The sequence below is a fragment of the Nycticebus coucang genome, chromosome 2 (assembly GCF_027406575.1).
Source record: "Nycticebus coucang isolate mNycCou1 chromosome 2, mNycCou1.pri, whole genome shotgun sequence".
Classification (NCBI taxonomy): Eukaryota; Metazoa; Chordata; class Mammalia; order Primates; family Lorisidae; genus Nycticebus; species Nycticebus coucang.
This window is the reverse complement of record NC_069781.1, coordinates 36,628,430-36,654,767: the sequence shown is the minus strand read 5'-3', so window position 1 is coordinate 36,654,767 and position 26,338 is coordinate 36,628,430. Positions and strand designations below refer to the sequence as shown.

Below are 26,338 nucleotides of genomic sequence, written 5' to 3'. Positions count from 1 at the left end.
GTTTATGGAACCACTCTGCTAATGCAAGGCCATCATATGCTGTCCAGTATGTAGCCATGTGTGGCTATTGAAATAAAATTTTAAGTTTCATTATTTATTTGCACAAGCCCCATTTCAAGTACTTCATAGCCACCTGTACTTAGTCACTGCTGCATTAAACACGCAGGTATAGAACATGTCCATCGATGCGAAGCATTATGCCCACATGTTGGGCTAGTTGAACTTGACGTTCACCTGATTGCTTTCTCTAGGATTCTAGGATAATTGGCTGTGTTTAGACGCAGCCGGAGCGAAGCAGGTGCAGGCCTGAGCACCTGGGATCTGACAGCTACCAGGAGTCTGAGTGAAATACCAGCCGGTGTTCAGTTATGTAGGATCTTCTAATGCATTTGGGGAAAACACCGTCATAGGGGCAACCTACTGAGTCATTTTAAAAGGAAGTTAAGAAAAATCCTTACCCAGTAATTTTCAAAGGAAAATGAGAACATTCAAGTCTTTGGCAATGTTGGGATTTACCTGTTTTAACTGGGAAGAGAAACAAAACTGTTTGATTTGCAGAGAATGTTTTCTCCTTTTCTCCTCCTTTGTGTAATTCTCAAGTAACTTAGCAAGGTGTATGGAGAAAGAAGAATCATATGCCTTTCTGCCAGGGAAGTTAAAATGGTATCACGAGTGCTTCTGTTTAAAACTGTTTGAAAGCAAATGTTGGAAACTCTGCCTTGCTTCCTTAGTTTTCTTTTTCAGCTGGAATCTTTAGCTTTTGCCTCTACATGGCTTTCAGAAAATTCATTCTTATGTGGAGTCATTAAATCATTTTTCAACATGCTTTTTTCCTAAATCTCTAATTTCAAAGCTCATGAGAAAATACTCTTTAAGAGATAAGTGTGATTATAATATTTAAGTAGAAATACATTATAGTTCTGATCTTTTAAAATCATGAACCAGTATCCCTTATTTTTAGAGCAACACAATTATATTAACATCTGTAATAATCACAGTGGAAGGCAGAAACCCATTTCAGGGTTGTGGACTTTAGTACAAGAGTCACAGCAATCAGATGTCTCAAGTGTTTTTAAATAAAAGATGAAGAATACATTAGCATGAAGATTAATCTTTATTTTTTACCCATCTGTTTCCCTTTCAAGAAGTCAGAATAGTTGCTACAAAGTGAGAAAGGCAGTATTTTGCACTTGATCTTAGTCAAAAGGCCAAGAAGCAATAGTTAGGCAGTATTGTGGGTCAATTATCAACAGTCTTTCCTTCAACATAGATACCTGCTAAGTCTCTAGGATGCTAAGCGTTCATTCATTGGCTCTATTTGATCTGTGGGTCTACCAAGTTGAATTAATCACACTGCCCAGGGCGTGGTAAAGTCATTTGATTATTCTCACCATCACCTACCCTGATTCTAATGTAAATAACCTTATGTCCTTAACTGTGTGTATGGCCTGAAAAGAATATAACGTTTTTAGTAGGTTTGGTAGTAAAAACCATTGTACTACAGCTTTTCCTATTTCTTTTCTGTTTTTACCACATGTTTTTAAGCTCTTTTCAGTACAGCATAGTGATTAAGTGTGAAAAATCAAGACTATGTTATATAGGGTGAATGCTGACGCTTCCATTTATCTGCTGTGTGACCATAGGCTAATGATTTAATTCTCTGGCCTTCATGTTCCTTATCTATAAAATAGTTGCTAATATACACTTTGTAGAGCTATAAGGATTGAATGAATTAATGTACACAAAACACTTAGAAAAGAACTCGTATTTGACATGAAAATCTAACACATTATTTCTGACACTTGTATAATATTGCATCATATGCAGTACCTCATTTTGCTTATTATCTCGTGTGACCTTCAACTTTTAACCAAAAGTTTTACATCTTTTCATGTTTAAGTTGCATACGAACTTTATTTCCACCCTGTATTTCCTCACACAGACCTATGGACTCTATACCCCCAACTGAGATTATGGAGTTATAGGGCATCTGCACACCTCATTTTTCCAGGCATTGCAAGATTGCATGCCAAATGCCTGCACCAATTAAAACTCTCATTATTCTCTAACTTTGATGGACATAAGTAGTATGTCACTATCATTTTGATTGGGATTTCTCTTACCTCACGTATATGTTAGTCCTTTGTATGCCCTCCATAGGGGTTCAAACTAGGATACACATGTTTTACATCATAATTAGGTAGGTGTTTGCTTACACTTTCATTGAATGGTATGACCTCATAAAACCATGCCTGGACTAGCCTTGAAGAAATATTCTTGGGTGTCTTATTGATATAGATGGTGATTGTGATGCTGAGCTGGACAGGGATGAGCAGCAGGAGATTGTGAGGAATTGAGAAGCTCCAGGCCACACTGGAGTTACACGAGCAAACTGCCACTGCAGGGCCGATGGCTTCACCAGCTTTGCTCCTGAGCAACCCAGAGATCCGAAAGCGAGAGTTGTCATCACAGAACTCCCACACAGATGCTGAGGGCCAAATGTGGCTTTGCTGTCGCTTGCCACTTTTTCCTCCTCTCTAAACTTGGCCTGGCATATGGATAATTGTGTACCAAAGACACTGATTCAGGGGTCCTGGTCCTAAACTATGAGATGGCATTTGTATCTGAGATCCGTAAGATGATGTAACCATGATTGGGATCACAGGTTTAGTGATCACGAATACAGTGTGGAAAAAAAAAAAAAAGAATACAGTGTGATTTATCCTGGTAGAGATGAAGGCTTTAGAAATATAAAGCCTTTCTTTTGATACTTCAGAGCAGATTTTTATTGTTTTCCTCTTGTGCCCTTCTTTTTTCCAAACTGTGCCTGCATTTTCCACACTGAATTCCGTTGATATTCTGATGATTGGTGCAGCATAGGAAGAAGGGTGGGGTGGGGCCAGGTTCAAATAATATTAAAAGACCATACACTAAAATGCATATCTGGGAATTCCACAATATGCACTAAAAACCTTCCAGTAACAAAACCTGTTAAATTAAATTTAACCCAGGATTTCACAAATAGGCCATAGGTAGTCTTCTCTCCCCCCCATGTCCCTGGCCCTTCTCCCTTCCCAGAGCACTTATTAATATCTTGTATATTGGAGAATACTGTTCAGAACATGCTCATATTAAACCAATAGTTTAGCAATATAATATGTCTCAAACAGGTCCAGGTCATATATTCCTTTGATAGATAGCAGAGTCACTGTGAGTAAAAAGAACTGTGGAATTTCATCTATTTATTCAACTGATCTCTTTTAAATACTATGCATACCTGTTGTGTACCTATGCTAAGCTGGGGTTATCAATTTGAAGGATCCTTTCCCTCATGCCCTCACAGTCTGGTGGAGGCAGACACAGACAGGCAATAGGGCATAGCTGCTTGCTGCCATAAGGAGTGGTGCCTGTGAGTTAGGCACAGGCACTGTGGGAGCAGAAGAGTGAGCCATCACATTGCACCGTGAAGCTGGTCAAGGACAACTTCAGAACAATGGCAGGAGGGTTAGTGCTCAGCTAAGCCGACCTCCATCCACTTCTGGATTCTTCTTTATATCTTGACACCTAGTTTCAAGAACATTCCTAGTGATGGAAAACAAATTACATGCTCCCACTGCCAAATAAAGGAAAAAGTGCAGTGTAAGTAACAGGACAGCCCCTAGGTGAAGGGCTCAATTACAACTTGGGCTTTACCTAACAAATGCAAGCTAATCGTCTAACTCTCGTATTAATCTGAAATTTTAAGAAAATGAAAAGTACAGAATCAAATACACCCTGAAGCCCCATACAGCTTAATCCCACTACAGCCAATCCCTATGTCTAGGCAAATGTCTTTGTTGGGCTGAAATCCTATTCTGTTATCTTTTTCTTAGATGAAATGGATTAATCTATGTTTAAGTGCTTAAGTAAGTTATCTTTACTTGGGACTTGCAACATCATTAGGATTTTAATGTGGTTATTGTTGTAGGGTGAACAGGCCAAAAGAAGTAATAAGAAATTTCTCTTTTCTCTTCCACTAGGCACAAAGATCAAAACAATTTGTTAGAACAAGTGGAAAGCTAGAAAGCCACTTTAGGTGGAAAGTCAAACAAGTCTTCCCAAAGCCAATTCAGTGCTCAGAAAATAAAGTCTGCAAACACTGGGCCTATGCGTTCACTTGTGATGTCAGCTTTTGCTCACACAGTGGCTGTGCCAGCTGATTAAGTCCATCTCTCTCTTACTGAAAACCTCTTTTGATGATTAATGAAGGACATTTAATGATGGCAACAAAATCGTATTTCCTTTAAAAATGATAAGTGTTGTTTCTTCAACTGGCTCTTTAAAAACTGACATGGCCTCATCCTCAGAGATGAAGGAGACTCCTTCCCCCCCTTTTCCCATTCAACCCCCCTTTGACTTCCTAATTCACTTAATTAATCTTCTGCATATGTTCTAACCCTCAGGAAGGACACTGGTCTTGTTTGAGTAGGGGTAACTATTTTGGTTGCTCAGACTGTCATATATCTAAGGATTTTTTGTAAGTAGTTTTGGCTGAAGTAGACAACATCTCAAATGCTGTGTTCTCACATCCATACTCTTTCTCCCAAGAAGAAAGTATTACCTTTGGTGTTAATGTCTAATGATTGGCATTTCAATAACCCTCCTGTGATCCTTGCAGCCTACCCAGTATAGTGGTTCTCATTTCTAAAAAGAAGTCAAGCACTGACAGAGGTAACCCCAAGAACATTGTGAGTTTAGAGCAGAGGTGCTAGTCCAGAGCTCTGGCTTACCTCCCCTAGGTACAGGAGTTGCTGTTTTGGCCATGGGTTAATGTAATAGAAAACCAACTTCACTGTGTGAAGCCAAAAAATAATTTTTAGTAAGGAGAAAAATTAAATTTGAGAAGCATAGACTGGCCTCAACATAAAGTTGATGCTAGAAACTGGAAAACCATCAGAATTAGAATTATTCTTTCTCACCAGGTGTTGTGGTCTCTTTGCCTGGGGTGTCTCGTTCATTCTTCTCTCCACGTATCTGCCCATTAGCTTTCACAGCTTTTCTAGGTTCAGATGACCATGCAAGGCGGCTCTGCATCTCCTGCGTTCAAGCAGTCAAAAAAGATAAATGGAGGTCTCTGAATCTTGCTTCAAATTCTTGAGAGAATCTCATGGGCCTAACCTGGGCCAAGTATCTATCCTTCATTAAGTTAGCGGCAGAGGGGGAATCAGTCTTGCAGTAGGAGGCTCAGCTGTGGGTTTAAATGTGCAATTCTAAAGGCAGTCAAGATCTGGATGAACATCTCAAATACTATCAACTGCTAGGGTCAATGAGCTATGTTCTGTCTTTTAAAAAGCTTGAATAAAAGTAAAATGTACATTTATCCGTGTCAGACCTACAAGGAATAACCAAATATCAGATTTATTGGATCTTGGGTGAAAATCTTCAAGTTTGGTTATTCCATTTATCTCATACCTGTCAGAATCTCTGAATCTAATCTTAAAGTAGTTATTTGAGATTAGAAATCTGATTATTCCAAAGTAAATGGATGCTTTTTGTGAAAGAAACAACACGTTTTAAAGTTTGGGGACTATAGGAGGAAAACAGTAAAAGGTACCACAGTGCTGAAGTCTCAGCAGAGGACAGACAACACCAGGCCCTGCTGTACAGGAAGAGTCAGGAGACATAAAGGGCAGTTCTGCCCTGCGTGAGCAGCCTGCAGGAGGCGGACCAATTCCCACCGGTCAGTGGGGAGCTTCTCCCCTTACACAGTATATTAGTTTATGCTAGGTAACAAATTGTCCCAAGTTTAATAACCTAAAACTATCTAAGTTTATTGCCGTTTCTGTGGGTCAGGAGTCTGGGTGTGAGTTAGCTCACTTCTCTGTGCAGAGTCTTTGTAGGTAGAAATCAAGATGTTGTCTGGGACTGTGATTGTATTGGGGGCTCAGCATCCTCCTCTAGGCTCACGGATTGTTGGCAGAAGACAACTCCTGGCCACGGTTGGTCTGAGACCATCAGCTCCTAGAGGCTGCCCACCATTCCTGCTCCTGAGTTCTTCTCCATAGGATGCAAGTTTGCTTCAAATGTTTAATAATCTCCACTGTTTAGGTCAGGCTCATCCTTTTCATTGATATTAGGGATTTCAAAACCACGGAGTGAGCCCCCTTCATCCTTAGGTTCTGCTCACACACACGGAGAGCAAGCAGACAGAGAATGTAAACCAGAGCACAGACATCTCGGGGCAGCTCAGAACTCCAGCTCTTCACTGAAACAGGGAAGGAAGAGTGGAGACTGATCTTGGCTCAGCCTCCCCGAGACGCTCCAGAGCACAGCTTGTGCCTTTCTTCAACTCTCAGTGTCATCTTCACGAGCTGAGCAGGCGAGGGCCGTGTTAGCCAACCTGTGTGCCCAGGGCAGCGGCCTTTTGTATACTGACAGAGTGGTTAACACCTCAACATTTGTGGGATTTCTGGTCATTTATAGAACTCCTTTTGTATTAGGTTTCCCAGAGAGGTCTACTTTTTCTGTTCTAAGAGGCTCCTCCTCCGTAGCAAGTACCATGAGCCTGTTTTAATTGTCACAATACAGTGTTATATTTTTATTCTCATTTTATATATAAAAATCAAGATTCAGAAAGATTTGGTACATTTCCCAAAGCTGCACAGGCAGTAAGTGGGCCATCTACACGTCAGAGTCTTTAAGCACCGAAGTCCATAACTTTCCATTGCACAGTGATCATCAGCTCAAACAGTGCTGCCTACTCAAGCCTTCTCTGTCTCAGTTAATATAACATCGTCTTCTTGGGTGGTGCCTCTGGCTCAAAGGAGTCGGGCGCTGGCCCCATATGCTGGAGGTGGTGGGTTCAAACCCAGCCCCAGCCAAAAACCGCAAAAAAAAAAAAAAATATATATATATATATATGTCCTCTTCTTGAGGTCACCATTTTCCTTCCATTCATTCATCCACTCAGCTATCCATCTGTCCAGTTATAACAACTAACCAATTGTGTTAAAACATTTGGTCATAGGCTCATATCCTCGAAAAACAAGAGCATCTTCATTTTTACATTTCTGCCAATTGGCACCGAATTGGTGTTTAGCGATAGTTTGCTGCCTTCCGTTGAGAGTCCTGGAGTTAGTAGCCAAATCAAGTTACTTTTAACAAAGGACACAGCAGAACTGCGAAGTTTTAGAGCCCAGAAATCTTCGATGGATTGCTTCCATCCCTCCCTTTTCTTCTTTACCTACCTCAAGTGAGTGAGTAAAACTGACATCAAGTCAGCTGGGGCCTTCTTTTCACAGACTTCTATTTGTTCATGCTCATACCACTGTCAGTAGTGAGGTCCAAGGCCACCCTGCGAAGGCGGAGCTCCTGAGCCCCTCCCTGGCCAGCTTTCTATGCCTTTTACGCTTCTGGCCTCTGCAGTTACTATCAGACCCCTGCTGTTGGACTTAGTATTTATCCCTAAGGAATATTTCAAATGTCAGAATCATTTTGAATTTTTATTCTTCTTTCTCTGCTATTAGCTATGCCTGCAGTTTTGTATTACTATACATTTCACACTCTTTCTACGTATTCATCCATGTCATTGCATTTTTTAAAATCCCTAACAGCATAAGAGAAAATTATACCCAGTATTTATCCTGTCCTTGATGTATTTGTAAATCTACGTAACAATGCAGTTGTACAGTCTGTATTTCTCTGTATTATCCTCAACCAACCAACATGATGTTGGAGGAAGGAAATGCTAAATAAAAAGATGTGGTTATTTGTATCTGTTCTTTAAGAAGTGGCCCAGTAGGAAGGTGTAGGCAGCCCCGGCAGAGGGGTAGACCTACGTTGTGTGTTTTGCACTAACTGAGAAGCAATGCCTGGAGTTTTCTGGCTAGGATTCTATCCAGATGGCAGGCTTCTTCTCTCCATTAGCAAAACATATGCACAGGACAAAGCCCAGCATGTACAACGCAGAGAAAATTTCTTGGTTTACCTAAAATAGCTACACCTTTGGGCTGTTGTCACAAACTGCAATTGACTGATATATATAAAAAAGGAAACATTTATTTTTCACTGTTCCAGAGGTTGTGAAGTCCAAGATCCGGGTACCTATGGAGTCAATGTCTGGCCCTCTAGCTGGTTTGCCAACAGCTGTCTTTTTCCTATAACCTCACTGAAATATGAGAGAGATCATCTGTCTAGAGTCTCCTCTTTTTGTAGAGTGTCATGGCGTCTTAGTTCACAGCAACCTCAGACTCCCACGTAGCTGGGACTACAGGTGCTTTCCACAAGGCCCAGCTGCTAAAGAGTTCCACCCTTATAACCTAATTATCTTCCAAAGCCTCGACCTTCAACTATGTGCACTATCACATTGAGTATTAAGGCTTCAACATATGAATTTTTGGAAAGCACAAACATTTAGTGTCAATGGAGGATGTTGGTTAGATTTACCAGGATAGGGGTCTAAGCAAAATTGCAGCTTGGGAAGGAGACAGGCTGAATTCCAATTTAGACACGTGGTATTTGCAGCATCTATGGGATACTAAGTTGGGTGTTAGGAGAGAAGCCAGAGCTGAAAATGGTGAGAAGAGGGTCAGTGGAACCAATGTTAGGATAGAGACCATGAAAAGAGGTGAGATTTCACCCCGAAGAGAGTATAGAAAGGGTAGAGAGTATAGAGGCTAAGGATAGATCCTTGGAGGGTACCACCATTTACAGACCAGGCTGAAGAAAGGGAACATTGAATGGACTGGGGAAAGAATGGTCACAGGCAGGAAAAAGTAGTATTTTGAGGTAGCTAAGAAAAGAGAATGGGGGAGGGGACTCAGTCAACCTCTACTCTCACCCCAAGGTCATATAAAAAGGCACTGAAAAGGAAGAACAAATGGAAATTAAAAACCAAGGAAAAGAAACAAGTACTTATCAAGTGCCAGACATGCTAAGTATTCTACATACATCATCTCATTGTGGGAATTATAGGTTTTAAATATAAAATGGTAAATGACACCAGAGGTTTAAATCCTACCTCTCCCATTCACTAGCTCTGTGATCTGAGTGTCTCATATGATAATACCTTTACAGTATATAGTTGTTTATATGGTCAATGACAGTCATTATTATTTGGGGAGCTTTTATGATACTGTCTACCCCCTCAGAACACCCTATGAGTCCAAAGACCATGCCCGTTTTAATACTTTTCTTATTTGTTACTCAGTTTTGTTAACGAAATATTCCTAATGTCTGCAAACAGTAGGCACACGAGGCTAGGTCAATACCAGTCCCCTAAACCAATATCATGCTGCCCTGTCCCTCCCCAGAGCCCTCATGCAATAGCCCCTTTTCCTTGTCCTCCTGTCATCTCCCCTCCCATGCACCAGACACACAGACACCCTCTTACACACCGCTGTCTGCTCCGCATGTTGGTGAGTGCTCTCTAATCAGATCACAGATGACTTGGGGTTGGAGAGCGTGTCGGAGAATTCTTCACCGTCACAGCTCTTCCTGGGCACTGCCTCTGAGCTCATTCTCATACAAAGAGTTGTTGATTGACTGATTTACTGGAATTGATGGCGCACGACCAAACTAGCATGAGAAACCTCTTCAGGGAAAGAAACATCCATCATCTCAGGTATGGGGACCGAGCCCTCCATTTTGTTCAGGACCATCTTGATTTTAGTACTGAGGGTCCCTCTCCCTAAGAAACCCTTAAGTCCCAGGCAAACTGGGGAATCCAAGTGCTAGGCGAATGGCTATTCCTGTTTGAAATATGCTCACCACCATTTACCTGGTCCCCCAGCTTGTATCAAAGTGATATAAATTAATGAACAGCACTTCCTCTAAGCTTTACCTCCTACTGGAAAAAAAACGTTCCTCACGGTCTCTTCTCTCAGCTTTGTGACATTTGCTTTTCTTGAATAAGCAGAGGGCCTGGTAGAAATGGTGCTTTCAGCCACGAGAAGCTGAATGTCAGATATTGCTGGCACCTGCCTTCTGAATCTCTGTGGGATGATCAGCACTTGATTCATTTTCTTTCTGTAGGAGATTGTCATTCTTGGGCAGCAACAGCTGAGGAAAGTCCCTGATACATGAGCTCCTCACACCTTCTCAGATTCCCACAAGCCGTAATTGCTTCTTTCACACTGACATCTTCCACCAGTCCATGGGCCTGGTACAGCCTCACCATCTGCTCATGTGACACCAGCATTATGGCCTCCCTCCAGGCATCCCTAAATGGGGCTGGGGAAGGCACCAGAGATGGCAAGTGTGCCAGCTGGCACCAGTGACACAAACCTAGCCAGTGATGAATCATGGCTCGGGACAGGGAGGAAATAGGGGAGTGCGCTGATGGCTAATGTGCGGCACCATCAGTGCAGTGAGGTGGACCTCTCTGCTCACAGAGGCAGAATCAATATCAAGGTTTTCTGTTCCAACAGCAAATGCATCAGCTCCCTTTGAATATATGGTCACAAGACAATGTTAAATAGAAAAGAAACCAAATCTGGAGTTCTGAATTGTTCTATATTTGCTTCTGCGCATCTCTAAATGGCATTATTGGGGGGACTCTACAGGGAGTTTTAGGATGACTTGAAAATAGCAGGGAGGAGTTTCTGACCACTCAGGAAGAGCTGGGGCAAGTTGGCTCGCACTGATGAGTCGGTTCTGTTGCAGAAGCTGAAGCACCCGCCCACCCCTACCACCCTCCGCGTTGCCAAGCTTCTCTGTCACTTTATGTCCTGCAATTGATTGAGCAATTCATTTAATTCTCTGACTCCAAGATTAAATCAATCAGGCAGCTATTCAAGATTTGTACTACAAATTTCAAATTTAGGCAGATGATGCTTTTTGGGTTGTTGTTGATTTCAGTGTATTTTGTATTAAGACAATCCTATGTTTTAAAAGTTTCTGTTCTTTGCTTTTGTGTTAGGTCCTTTTCCTATATGTGTGTTTTTACTTTTGTTTACTTCCTTTTTACCTTTCCCTTTTATAAAAGGAAGTGGTAGCACAAAAGCACTCAATAAAAATACAAATTCTTCCTCAATCGAGGAAGCTAGATGCTTTTTTTTTTTTTTTGGGTCCAAGAGCTAATGAAGCCACGAAAGAGAAATATTTTCAGCCAATGGACAAGATACACAAAAATCCCAGCTCACCTCTGTGCAGGGGGCAGAGGCAGCACCTCAGAACTATTGGAACCCTACCGTTATTACATCTTCAAAACATTCAAGTCCGCTGGCTGGCTTCTACCCTATCAGATTTCCAATCAATTGACCAGTCAAGCACAAAAGAAATAGAAATGTTATAGCTTTGACTTTATAAATGAGCTGTGAGAGTACCCATTAGCATGGGCAGCTTTGGAGCACCTCTCTCTCAGTCTCAGAGGAAAAATATGCACATTTCTTCCCTCTTGCTATAAGAAAAGCAAGTCAACTAATTACTTGAAACCACAGAGATGGCTGATACGAAGGTCAGTGATTTGCACCTGGTGCCCAACAAACAAGTTCAGACATGGAGAAACAGGAGTGTCCAGTCAGAAGTTGAGATGAAATCAGCGGTGCATCTTACAAGGGTATATGTGAAACTTGGTAAATGGTCTGTGAAGCTAGTGAATGATGCCCCATGATCATATCAATGTACACAGCTATGATTTAATAAAAAAAAAAAAAAAAGAAGTTGAGATGAGGGATCCACTGGGTAGAAAATGCCAGATACTAGAAGAATATGATCCTTATAAGGTCAGGAACAAATCGTGGGCCAGTGATAGTGAAGGGAGGGAGAGTGCGCTCTGTAGCCTACCAGGAATGAAAGGTGTGCCTACAGCCCGCAGGTGCAGACCTTCATATCAGAGGGTTAGGGGAGAGAGCTGGAGCCATTCTGCAACTGGGAGATAGGAGAGGCTCACAAGGGAGGGAGGAAAGACACAAAAGAAGGGAAAGTGGAAGGATGGGGAAGATTCTTAACACAAATGACCAGTAAAGGAAATGGTGCTTTCTGCTGTGGTGAGGAGAAAGCGCAGAGGTGCTATTCCAGAAGGAGAGGCTATGCTACGTGTGGAGAGTGGGGCAGAGTGTAAGGCTGTGCTTCATTGCTATGGCTAAAGTAGTGGATAGGAGTTGTCTCTCTGCCCTGGAGTTCAGCGACTTTGCTTCCCCCACCTCTCTTTATTGTATAGCGTGCAGTTTTGAAACTGTGATACAGATCTTTTTCCCCCCGGGAAGATCAGGAAATATTGGCTTCCAGTCCTGGCTTTAACACTAATCAGCCGTGAGACCTTGGATTAGTCATTACAGCACTAGAGTAAAAACTTTAGACTTCCTCAACTCTGGAAAGACAATGGTGTCCCCCTCACTCCCGGTAGGTATTTCAAAATAACAATTTTCAGCCACGTATATGTCCCAGCAAGTTCTGATTTTTTTTTTTTACATAGCACTAATTTTGATATCTTTAATGTTTTTTTTCTCCGTTTTAGTTTCATGCTTTCTTAATGCCCAGTTGAAAGGACATGCTTAGTTACTTGGATTATCGAGCAGTGATAAGTTCCACTTTCTGGGCCTCACTTTTCTCATCTATGCAATAAAGGTGTTAGGAAGAAATTCAAAATCTCCTCCAGCTTAAATTTCTATAATTTTTTAACCTCAAATACCTATTTTCTAGCTACCTTTATCATCACTATCTTGGCATTTTGGTGTTTTCAAATATGAGTGGAAAAAAACAATGTTACATTTCCATCTCTCTTTAATTCCACAAACCTATGAAAAGGTATATCTAAATCTTGGTGAAAATCTAGGACATTTGGGTCAAAATGAAAGAATAATTTTGTCTCTTTTTACACCAAAAGTTTAATGAAGGCTGTACGTCTAAGTACGATACAATCATCAGCAAAGTGACTTACTGGTGAAAAGCATTTTAGAATAAAGGCACAGCCATTCTGAAAAGGGTCAAAGTTATGACTGATGTGGAATCCATAATACCTGCCACTAATTTAGGGTGCAGAGGTTCCCATCAACCCTTCTAGGCTTTCGCATTCCTGTTCATTCCTTCGTTTATTCATGATTCACATGTCTCTAACGTTTTATAAGGTAAGTCTACCTCTGATATTTTATACAATTTCTCTCAGCTCTCACGGTCACCTCTTGCCAACTCTCATGCCACCGCCCTGTGCCTTTTCACCTCTGTCCTGAGTGAACAAATTGCTCTGGTTCTCACGCCTTCTCTGGGAGGAGGGTGGCTGCAAGGGCTGGGGCTCTCCACGAGCCTGGCTGGGGTCTGCCTTTCAGATGGGAGCTGTTCACTATTTGCTGGAAGGTTTCTAGAACAGATGTTGCAAGGCACACAAGCAAGCACACGCTCCCGGAGCACGCTGCGCCAGGCACGCACACACTCGCCGGGGTGATGGAGGGAGAGCGCTCTGAGGGGCAAGGGCTGCTCCGAAGCCCTGCTAATGTCTCTGTGTGGCCATGCTGTATTTTCAGCTTGTCATCATGGCCGGGACTGTGCTGCTTGCCTACTACTTCGAATGCACTGACACTTTTCAGGTGCATATCCAAGGATTCTTCTGTCAGGATGGAGACTTAATGAAGCCTTACCCAGGAACAGAGGAAGAAAGCTTCATCACCCCTCTGGTGCTCTACTGTGTGCTGGCTGCCACCCCCACTGCTATTGTAAGTACACATGCAGACTTCCTTCTTTATTGTCAGATACCCTCAAGAATATTTCCTGTCTCTTTCCCTTCTCCTCCTGAGCATTCACTGGCAGCATTATCGGTGGTATCTTGGTTCAGCCAAAACAGAGCGAAGGAGCTCTGAATAAAAATTCATTCAAGTAGGTCTTGTCCTTTATAGGTGGCTTTTGCTTTCTCAGTATCTGAACTTTAAAATATATATATATTTTAAAAGCACAGTGAATGTTATAAATCTACAGGTATAATTAGCTAATAGCTACTGTGCTCTTTAAAAAGTATGTTGTAGGCTGTGTGTATTTAGGAGAGATCCCAAGCGTAAGAAAGACTCAGATCGGAGGAGAAGAGGACCCACCCCAGGCCAGGACCTCCTGCTGTTCTGATTGAACTTCCAGAGAGGCCAGAGATGAGAGAAATATTCTTGATGGCTCCGGGTCTGTTCACATTCTATTACATTCATGAAGTACACCGTTACCTTTGTTTATTTCATTTTCTCTTTCATCAGGCAAAAAAATTGGCCAGACAACCTCTAGAGAAAGGGCTTAAAGAATATAAAGTTTATAGATCTGTGTTTTCTGGCAAAGTATTTTACATTAAACTGCATTAAGTGTTAAAAAATATTTGGGGGGAGGTTTAAAGTAAATGTTGCTTTGATGTAATCAGTTCCTGGTCCCCCTTCTAGAAGTCGTCTCTCCCAGCTCTCCCCTCATTTGGGGGCAGTAATAGTGAGACCAGGGTGCTAAGGAACACCCTTACTGCTCAGCTGTCCACTTCGACTGTTATTTTCTGTTTTGCTTGCTTTAAATGAAAAAAAATGGAACTTTGAAGAGAAATAATGTGGACATAACTTCATTTGGATCATTGATCCCAAGCTCAATAAAGCTTCTCTCCTAAGTGATAAAGGGGACTGTCAGGGTGCTTGTAGGGATTAAGGTCAGCATTGAAAAGCTCAGCATAATGTATCAGAGTGGTTAAAGACAGGCTTTGCAGCCCAGCAGACCTGGATACATATCCTTTGGCAACACTCCTTCCTGTACAAGATGAGGACAATTGGCTGCGTATTTCATGAGTTCTCATGAAGCATAGAAATGACTTAGCAAAGTGCCTGGCACGTGCTCAGGAGCAGGGAATCTAAAATCCCGACTGGTAGTGGCGCCTGTGGCTCAGTGAGTAGGGAGCCCGACCAAACTGCAAAAAAAGCAAAATAGCTGGGCATTGTGGTGGGTTCCTGTAGTCCCAGCTACTTGGGAGACTGAGGCAAGAGAGTCACCTAAGCCCAAGAGCTGGAGGTTGCTGTGAGCTGTGAAAGCACAGCACTCTACCAAGGGTGACAAAGCAAGACTTTGTCTCTAAAAAAAACCTGGCTGGAAACTGTTCTTGGGCCGCCTTCAGGACCACAGACTAGCTTCTTTCATCTGAAAAGAAGGAGTTCCCACGGTGACCCCTCCTACAACCTTTCCTACTGGGTTTTAGAGTGATCTCTACTCCCCAGATAAAACCACGATTCTGTGTGGATGGTTTGATGCTGGCTCTACCTGAAGGCAGGGGGTTTAGGCTGGAATCAGATTCTGGTTCCATCCTGTCTCATGAGCAGATCATTTTCCTGTGTACTCAGATCCTCATCCCTATTACTAGAATATTATTTTCTCTCCCCCAGGAAATATTTTTATTTGCCTAGGTCCTTCTAGAATTACTTTTCAAGTATGAAGTTTTAGTGAAAAAAAACTCTAGGAAAAAGGAAAGAGTAATAAAATCAGAAGCTAATTTTTTGGCTAAAGTTAAAAAGAATATATAAAAATATAATGTAGATTTTGAAAGATTTTATGTACAATTCTCTGCCAATAAATGAACACCTCAAAATTGATCATAGCAAATGAGAATAGAATAACATTTTAAACGTGCCTAAAATTTATTGTAAAAAAATAGAGGGAGGGCCACAGAGCAAGTTCCTTCAAACTTGAGGAATTAAAAAATCCCAAACTATATAAAATTTTCCAGAGCCCCAAATAAATGTAAAGCTTTTCAATACATAGTTAAAAACAAGAAAATTATGTGTTTCAAACAGTTAGAAATCAAGTACCCACAGAAGTACCCTTGTTGATATAAGCATATAAAAAAGGATTAGATTTGTCTACCTAAAAATGTTTCAGCCAAAACACTGAAAAATATGAGACTCAAATGTTAAACATCTTTCCTGCTTACAAAGATGAACTTTTCAAACATGACAATTAACAATACTATCAATAGCCTGTGTGCAAATAAACATTTAAAAGAACAGCCTACTCCCCATATAAAACTGGCACGTTTTAAAGGAGCATAGTCCATGCTGTTGAAGGTACAGAAACCGTCAACTTTGTAAATTTCCAACCAGTCCTTAACTCCAGTCCCTGGATTTATGTTAAGAAAATAATCAATGTTTTATACAAATACAATTTGTGTATAGGGACGTTCATAGGCAGTTCCACATTTTTCACTAATAAAACTAAATACAAAATATGGGCCAGTTACATTTTTTAAACACCTTAAGTGATAGAACAGGGAGGTGGGTAGAGAGAGGGGGATTGAAAGGATCACATCTGTGGTGCATCTTACAAGGGTACATGTGAGGCTTGGCAAATGTGGAATGTAAATGTCTTGGCAAAGTAACTAAGAAAATGCCAGGAGGGCTATGTCAACTAATGAGATGAAAATGTGTCAAATATTCTATGAACCAAGTGTATGGTGCCCCATGATCATATTGATGTACACAGCTATGATTTAATAAAAAAAAATATGTTTGTGATTCAATGTTAGGATTTTTTAAATGCCAAAACATTGTATATAGTTGTGGGTAAAATCTTTTTCTAATCTATAAGAGAATCTGAACTTCTCTTAATTTTCTGGCTTTCTCAAGGAAAGGAAAAAAGGTCACATATATCAACTATGTCATTAGGCAAAATTGGCCCCTAATTGGTATCTATTCTCAGAGAACAGTTTGTGGTCTCTGTGGACCTCTGCCAAGACACCTAGGAAGAGAAGCAGTTACAGCTGCCCTGCTGGCAGGCTGTTTCTTTCCACGTGGACCAGCACCAAATGGAGCCTGTGGGTCTAAATATTTAATACAACCTAAGGAGATACCTTGCGCGTGGTGCAAGTAAAATCCCAAATTTATAATTATATAAAGAAACATTTCCAAGTGTTATCTCTGAATGCTCATGTGAGTTAAACGTTTTTTTTCTTTTATACTTTTACATATTTCTTTCCAGATTTCTCCCTGATTGCATATTATTTTTAAACCAAAAGATTTCTAAATAAATAAATCTAAATGAATTTTATACTCCAGTTCTTTTGGTAATAATGATGAAAATGGCAATTCTAATGGAAACACACAGCAAAAATAGAAAAAACTTGATGATTTTCTCTGTGGGCAAAAGGGATAAGTCGTCTTTCATTCTCAGTAAGATTTTCAGCAGAAATTCTCCAGGCTACAGCTTTTGATCACCTCTCTTCCATTGATTTATTTTCCCCAAATGACACAAATATGCTCCAGTGGGCAGCCCCGAGGATATGGACAGTGGACTGAACACTGTGAACCTAGAGTCCTACTCTAGCTCTCCATTATGAGACCTGGTTCAGCCTTTCCATTTCTCTGCTTCTCTGGGGGAAAAATATGACCAATACTGACAAGCCCCCCAAATTTCCATAAATGATAGTAAGAATAACATTTAACTTATATTCTGCAGGTGTGGCCTGCCTTATCCTCACAACAGCCCAGTGGAATGGAAAATTGAAAGGCCATAGAGAAAGCATGTGGTCCAATTCCATTCATTGTGAGTTGAGAACAGAGGTTAACTGATTTGCTGAAGGGTCCTGCTAATTCTGCACAATTACACAAATAGCTACACATTTGGTTCCACTTATTTTCCTCACAGAGGAGGGGCAGTGCTAGGACCCAGGGCTAATTACAGCTGATGGGTTACTGCAGAGAGTGCTGGGGGCTTGCAGCCCTGCTGCTGGTGCTTGATCTTCCCCCCAAACACAAGTGAGGGACAGCAGAACAAAAAACAGAACTCCTCTGATGCTCGGGGAAATTGCCCGGGTGAAAGGAGCTGTGTTCATTTCTTCAGCTCCATCTTGGTGAGGTCTGACTCATCCCAGGGCAACCTTTGTTGGGTCACAGATCCCAAATGCGCCTGTCAGCACATACCCTTGCTTCTGGGTGTGCGTCCTCATGATGCAGTCACCTTTTCTCAGGTGTGGTCTGATGAGAGGCAGAATGTCACTCTCAGCTCTGCCCCAGTAATTATATGCCCCTTGGTAAGTTACATTCCCTCTGTGGGTTTAGATTCCACATCTCAATGTAAAGAAAAAAAAAAAAGGAGGGGATGAGTCAGGCTAAATGATTCCTAAGATCCTTCCAGTTCTCAGTCTCCATGAGAACTCAAAAAGGAACACTGTAAGTGGAAGGCTGGGAATGTCAAGGGGAAGTCAGGACTTTCTCATCAGAGTTCAGTTTGGCACCTTTCTGCTTGGTCAAGTGTTTCACAGAATTGCATGGCATTTATTATTATTCCTCATTAAAACCATTTCCTGTTCTCTCTGAAGTATAATGAAGTCAGGACTCCTTTTGGGGTGATTTATGTGACACTAAAAACTAGTTTCAAAAAAGTGACTCACTGTAGACTTGTCCTTTTTTTTTTTTTTTTTTTTTTGGTGCATCCTCAGACACATTACCCATGAGGGAACCTTGCACCCTAGACTGCTATGTATTTCTGCAGATGGGCACTAGCAAGCCCATTCATAACTGCAGAGACACCCAAGAAAGGCGGGAGGGAGAAGATTGCAGTGCATTTGACCTGTCATTTCCTATTTCTCCTTTTGTGCTTTGCTGTCAGAAAAGATCAGCATCATGTTGACATAAGGCCACATGGGATAAACCACAAAGGGCCAAAGCCATTGCTGTCCCAGATCTTTAGGAAAGGTTAGAAGATGGAGAATTTACTGTGTCCGGAGCCATTTAGCCAAAAGTAGTGGCCTGCAGTGTGTGTTCTGACCACCTGGAAACGCTGGCTAACTACTGCCTCCAGCTTTCTGAATAAACCCGTATACTCAGAGGAAGAGAGACTGTTCAGATAAGAGGATTTACTCAGCAGAGAATCTGATTTACCCTTATTTTATCTTAGCCCCAGTGGCATAAGGCACGAGAAAATGGCTATTAAACCTTTTTTCTTGGCCTTACAATGAAGTGACAGAGGAGTATTTAGTATTGAAGTAGCAGAACATTTGATTCCCAGCTCGAGAACTGAAATAGCTTGCAGTTTGCATGCAAGTGTGCACGCTTGCATATACAAGGCTCAGTTAGAATTTCCCAGGAGAGGAAGAGACAAACACAGTTTAATAGAAAGGCACAATTTGCAGGAAACTGAATCTTCATTTGAGGGTTTCTGAGCCTCAAGCTCTTCCAGCAAATGTAAAAGCCCAGAGCCCAGTACAGATGACAAAGTGGGCTCTCACTGATGCAAGAATGCAAGTCTGTTAGCTGGCTGAGGGGGGCAGCTGCCAAACCAAGGAGACATTGGAGGGCCTGTATCCCTCATGATCTGCCTCTTCCAGGCACCGAACAATCTTATCTGTTGAAACTCCTTTCAACGTTTTATAATTCACAGCTTTTCCCTTTTGCTTCATTATCACATGACTTCCTTTTAAAAAAAAAAAAATTTCCCATGACTACATTTTCTTTGTTGCTAATATACATAGGCTTTACAATTTACATTTTTTCATGGACAGATAGATATCCCCATTGATTGTTGTAGATTTAAAAAAGACACCTAAAGGAAAAATCCATTTCCCAGTCTCTGTCCATATTGCAGGTGAGTGTTCCTGCAGTCTCTTTTAGAGACTGTTTTCCCTTAATAGCATTACACCTTCAAGAAACCCCTTCTACTGATTGGTGACCAGATGATTGTGTTAAAGAGGTTGAAATTTTGAATCTTGAAAAGAATGTTTTTTGCCTAAAAATATGCGATTGTCACTTTACTTGGTGATGCATTTTACTTTTTACTGAGAGGTATTTTAGCTAAATCAAGTCAAATCCCCATTTATTTTGTATCCATTGTCTGGGGATGGGGGGAAGGAAAAAGAAAACACTATGCTTGGAAATGTATAATGCTACCCTGGTCTATATTTTACATCAAATTTCAACTAACATTAAGTGGGTTGGTGATGTGCCTGCATAGCAAGTGTCCAGAGCTGAATTCCATCATTTATACCTATGATATGGGTATGATAAAGCAGAAAAGAACTAGTAAAGCAATCAAAGCTTACCACCTAAGGGGACCAGAACCTCTCTACGAGATCTGGGATTGGCAACAGAATAGACTTATCAGGAAAGATTAAAGCAGAGTATGAAGATATTTGTAGTTAGTGCTGGCAGCAGTCTGTATGGTAGAGAAATGCCTGTAATCTCAGCACAGGGAGGCTGAGGCAGAAAGATTGCTTGAGGCCAGGAGTTCGAGATCAGCCTGGACAATGTGGTGAGCCCTCATCAGTACAAAAAACTTAAAAATTAGCCAGATGCGTAGGCGCACACCTGCAGTTCTAGCTACTCAGGGGACTGAGGCGGGAGAATCACCTGAACCTAGTAGGTTGAGTAGTGAGCTCTGATGATGCCACTGTTCTCTAGGCTAGAGTCTCACACTCTGTTGTCTAAAAAAACAGAACAAAGAAAAAACAAAATCACACCTGGTTAGGGACGGTTACACCATATTTCCTTACTCTAGAACTAAGCGTGATGATTTCTTTCTCCTACTTTTATACACATCCTTGCCTGGATAATCAGGAAGTAAAGTCAGCAAGCATTCATGAACATTTGTGGATGCTTTTACATACATTTTTTAATCCTCTTAACTAACTACTATCTGATGTCATTACCCTCAAATTTAAATCACTAAAAAGGAAAAACTGAGGCTTGAAAAGTTTAAATTACTTGCCTAAAAGTCACACTGTCAAAAAAAAAAAAAAAAAAAAAAGCTGGGATTTCAACTCCAAAGCCCATAGGAAACAAAAATTTTGATATTACCCAATACTAGAGTCACAAAAAGCATATGTATGAACTCAAAATATGCCCCTTTTAATGGCAACCAATCATAACATGTTGTGAAGTTCCCTTAGAATATGAAATTATAATACATCTTTCAGAGATGAGTTTTCCCCAGATTATGTTTAAGTCTCAAAACTGTACTCTTTTGTATCTATGTCAGTTATTTATTATTTACCATGTCCTCTGTAAGAGGAGGGATGGAGCAAGATATCAGAATAGGACTCTTCAGTGATCATAACTACAACCTCCCTGAAGTATCAATTTGAACAAGTATCTATGCACAAAAACATCTTCCTAAGTGCTAAAGAAATCAGATGAGAGATCACAGTAACTGATTATAGAAAAATGATAAGAAAAGACACATCTGAAGGAGTAGAAAGGAGAGTTTTACATTACTTGCATTACCCTTTCCCAACCCCAGGCACCACAGTATAGGAAGAAATATACACTTAGAGAAAAGAGAGCAGAATTTTGCCTTGGACCCCAACACTGAGCCCAATACTTGTCCTACCACAGTGAAACTCAGCACTGGGCAGGCAGACATCTAAAATCCCAGACTCCAGGCTGGTACTCACAGACTGAGCCTTGGTGTTAGGCAGGACCCTGCACCCTCAGGCCTATGAGGCAGACGCCATCTCTTGCCTGTACCACTGCCAGCCTTATGTCAGATTGCCAGGATATAGACAGACCTCTGGAGCAGGAAGGCTTCAGTGGCCACAGGCTTTAGGCTACAAATCATATAAGGTGGGCTGACTGTTTAAAGACGGCTCCAGACATAGCCAATCTGCAAAGACTGGAATAAGTACCTACTTTTTCAAATACGCAGATATTGATGCACAGCCACAAAGATTAAGAACAATTAGTGTAACATCACCAAAGCACCAAAATAAAGTACCAGTGAAGAAATAGAGAAATATGAACTGCCTGACAAAGAATTCAAAATGACGATTTTAAAGAAGTTCAGTTAACTTCAATACAAAGAAAACTTTCAATAAAAAGAAAACAGTAAGTAACCTGGATGAAAAATTTAATAGAGATTGAAATAATTAGAGCAAATCAAACAAATTCGAGAGTTAAGAAACCCAATGAACAAAATGGAAAATGCAGTAGGGCATCAACAGCAGAACTGATCAAGCATAAGAAGGAATCTGGGAACTCAAAGACAGGTTAAGAATATATGGTTACAGGAGAAAAATAATGAAAAACAGGGAACTCTTGCAAAAGTTATAGGACAGCATCTCAAAAAGCAAATATTCAAGTTATAGTAAAGAAGAAAAAAGATAAAGGGGTATAAAGTTTATTTAAAAATATAATAACAGAAAAATTTTCAACCTTGAAAGAAGATGCAAATATCTAGGTACAGGAAGGTTAAAGGTTTCTAATAAGATTAATCCAAACTGTCAGAAGTCAAAGCCAAAGCAAGGATCCTGAAAACAGCAAGAGGAAATGCAAGTAACATATAAGGGCGCTTCAATACAACTATTATAATTCTCAGCAGAATAGATAGATGATACATTCAAAGTGCCGCAGGGACAAAAGCCAGCGGAGAATATGTACCCAGCAAAGATATCCTTCAGTAATAATAGAAAGATTTTTCCAGATAAAGCCTGAGGGAGTTCATCACCACCAGACCTGTCTTAAATGCTAATGGGAATTCTTTAAGCTGAAAGAGGATGCTAATGAGTAACACGAAAACATCTGAAAGTATAAAACTCACCGGTAAAAGTAAATACACAATCAAATTCAGAATATTCTAACACTGTAATAGTGGTACATAAACTCTTAAAACTTTAGTATGAGATTAAAAGACAAAATGATTAAGAATAACTACAATAATTTAAGAGAGGCAATCTAGACTTATATTGTGACATCAAAATGTGTGTGGGGGGAAGCAGAGTAGAGAGTTTTTTGTAATCAGGTTGTCAGCATAAAATAATCTGTTATAACACATAAACCTAGAGTAGGTCACAAAAAATGAAAAGGAATTAAAACTACTAGAGAAAATCACTTCACCACCAAGGAGGAAAGCATGAGAGAAAGAAAAATGATCTACAAAACAACTAGACAACAATTAGCAAAACTGACAGCAATTAAGTCACTAATTACCTTTAAGGTAACTGGATTAATTCTAAAATCAATAGACATAGAAATGATAAATGGATTAAAAAACAAGACCCAACTATATGCTGCCTACAAAAGACTCACTTCACCTGTAAGTACACCCATAAAGTAAAAGGATAGAAAAATACATATAAATGGAAACCAAAAGAGCAAGAGTGGCTATGCTTACATCAAATAAAATAAACTTTAAGTCAGAAACTGTAAAAGGCATTTATAATAAAGGTCAATTAAGCAAGAGGGTATAACAATTATAAACATGTGAACCCAACATCAGAGCATCTAAATATATAAAGTAAATGTTACTAAATCTGAAGAGAGAGTGCAGTAAAACGGTAGGAATCCTCAACATTCCACTTTCAGCAAACAGATTATTTAGGTAGAATAATAAGGAAACATCAGACTTTGCATTCTAGACCAAATGGACTAACATATACACAACATTTCATCTGAAGGCCACAATAAACATTGTTCTAAGTGGAACATTCTTTGAGATAGATCGTACATTAGGTCACAAAAAAAGTCTTAACTTTAAGATTGTCTTATCAAGTGTCTTTTCTGATCACAAAGTATATGAAACTGAACATCAATAACAAGATGCTTCAGAAAATTCATAAATACAAGGAAATTAAACAATATGCTCTTAAATAGCCCATGGATCAGTGAAAAAGTTAAAAGGGAAACTTGAATATTGAGAAAAATGTAAAAGAAATACAAATACCAAAACTTATGGGACACAGCAAAAGCAGTTCTAAGAAGTTTATACCAATAAATACCAAATTAAAAAAAAAATCTCGGGAGGCGCCTGTGGCTCAGCAGGTAGGGCGCCGGTCCCATATGCCAGAGGTGGTGGGTTCAAACCCAGCCCCGGCCAAAAAAAAAAAAAAAACCACAAAAAAAAAAAAAAAATCTCAAACAATTTAACATTGCACCTCAAGGAACTAGTAAAATAAGAACAAGGTAATCCCAAAGTTATTCGAGCAATAGAATAAAGATCAGAAAAACAAATGAAATGAAGAGTTGTTTTTTTGAAAATACAAATAGACAAACCTTTTTAGCTAAAGAAAAATGAAAACTCACATAAATAAAATTAGACATGAAAAAGGAGACATTACAACTGATATCACAGAAATACAAAGGATTGTAAGAGACTGTTAGGAACAACAATCCAAGGTCAGACAATTAAGTTCATGAACTCATTCTAGAAAAAGTGCTATATACCTCATTGCTAATTGTCACTATGGTCATCTTTGAGGTACTCACTCCCCTTGGGAAGATATGCACCAAAACCAATGCCTAGTCCACCCTTCAAAGCAATTTTGGAACTGTTTTTCTAGAATGGACATCAGAATTGGCTTTGCACAAGGTCAGGGAATTAATTTGCAAACTCACCCTAGAAAAAGTGCTAGATACTTCATTGCTGAATATTACTACGGTCACCTTCAAGGTACTCCCCTTAGCCATCTGGTGACCATAGTAATATTCAGCAAAGAGGTATGTAGCACTTTTTCTAGGATGAGTTTGTGAACTTAATTGTCCAGCCTGGTCTGCCAACAAGTTGGATAACCTAGAAGAAAGGATATGTTCCTGGACACATGCACCCTACCAAGATTAAATTAAGAAACAGAAAATGTTGAGTAAACTAAGAAAAAAAGGTGAATAGAAACATAACTGAATCGATACGAAAAAGTTTCCCATCTGACAAAGGTCTGATAACCAGAATTCACAGAGAACTCAAATTTATTAATAAGAAAAGAACAAGTGATCCCATTTCACTATGAGCAAGAGACCTGAACAGAAACTTCTCCGAAAAAGGCACAAGGTCTACAGACACATGAAGAAAGCTCGTCATCTTTAATCATCAGAGGAATGCAAATCAAAACCACTTTGAGATACCATCTAACTCCAGTAAAAGTAGCCCACACAACAAAATCCCAGAACTACAGATGTTGATATGGATGTGGAGAAAAGGGAACACTTCTCCACTGCTGGTGGGAATGCAAACTAATACGTTCCTTTTGGAAAGAAGTTTAGCCAACACTCAGGGATCTAAAAATTGACCTGTCCTTGGATCCTGCAATTCCTTTACTAGGAGTATATCCAAAAGATCAAACATCACTTTGCAAAAAAGATAAATATGCTCAATTCATAATAGCCAAGTCATGGAAATGCCCATTGACCCATGAAGGGATTAATAAATTGTGGTATATGTGTACCATGGAATACTATGCAGCCTTTAAAAAAGACGGAGCCTTTACCTCTTTTATGTTTACATGGAAGGACCTGGAACATATTCTCCTAAGTATCTCAAGAATGGAGGAAAAAGTATCCAATGTTCTCAGTACTTCTATGACACTAACTTACATTTAATCACACTTTCTTATGAAAGATAGAACACAACTATAGCCCAGAATGAAGGAGAGAAATGGAGTGTGGGGGGGTAACGTTTGATAGAGGGAGGGTAAAAGACGAGACCACACCTATGGAGCATATTGCAAGGGTTACGAGTCAAATCTGTCAAGTGTAGAACATAAATGTCTTAACATAATAATCAAGTAAATGAGATGAAAGCTATGTTGATTGGTTTGATGTACGTCAGATTGTATAAAAAAACCCAACACATTGTACCCCACATATGCATAAATGTATTCATGATCTATGTGTAGATGACTTAATAAAAAAAATTTTTAAAAAGACAAATAAAAGCCTAGGATTTGATGGCTTCACTACTTAATTCTACCAAACACTTAAAGAACAGATGTTAGCTCTCAAATTCTTTCAAAGAACTGAAGAGGAAAGACTATTTCCAAACTCATTTTATAGGCCAAAATTACACATCCTTGTCCAATACTAAAACTAGATAAGGACACATGAAATGAAAACAAAACTATAGGTCAATTTCCCAGAAGAACATAGATGCAAAAATCCTCAACAAAATATCAACCCTAAGTTAAAAAGATCATTCACCATGAGGACCTGGGATTCATCCTAGAGTTGCAAGGATGGTTCAGTATACGCGAATCGATAAATGTTATACATCACATTAACAGAATGAAGAACAAAACCCAATGATCATTTCAATAAATACATAAAAAGAATTTGGCAAAATTCAACATTATTTAAGATTTAAAAACCCTCAAATTAGGTATAAAGGAATATACCTTAACATAATAAAGGCCCATATGTGATAAACCAACACAGCTAATATCATACTCAACAAGGAAAAGTTTTTTCTCAAAGATCTAGATAAGGTAAAGCTGCCCATTTCTACTCAACATTATATGGGAAGTGCTAGCCAGAATAACTAGGCAACAGAAAGAAATAAGAGAAAAATTAAATTGTCCATGTTTGCACATGATGTGCTATTATATCTAGAAGCCCCTAAAGACATCACTAAAAACATTGTTAGAAATAACAAGTTCAGTAAATTTGCATGATCTCTTTAAAACATTGTGCTCAATATGTACAATTTTATCTTCAATTTTTAAAAAATAAAT

The 26,338-nt window shown here is 39.9% G+C and overlaps 1 protein-coding gene across 1 annotated transcript in view; it reads left to right on the top strand.

Annotated features, from left to right (window-relative positions):
* Window positions 1-26,338, top strand: part of PLPPR1 (phospholipid phosphatase related 1) — a 294,596-nt gene that overhangs the window by 228,740 nt on the left and 39,518 nt on the right. Inside the window, exon 3 of the mRNA XM_053567453.1 lies at window positions 13,440-13,628. Within this exon, the coding sequence (XP_053423428.1) occupies window positions 13,440-13,628 (189 nt within the window). The remainder of the gene's footprint in view (window positions 1-13,439; window positions 13,629-26,338) is intronic.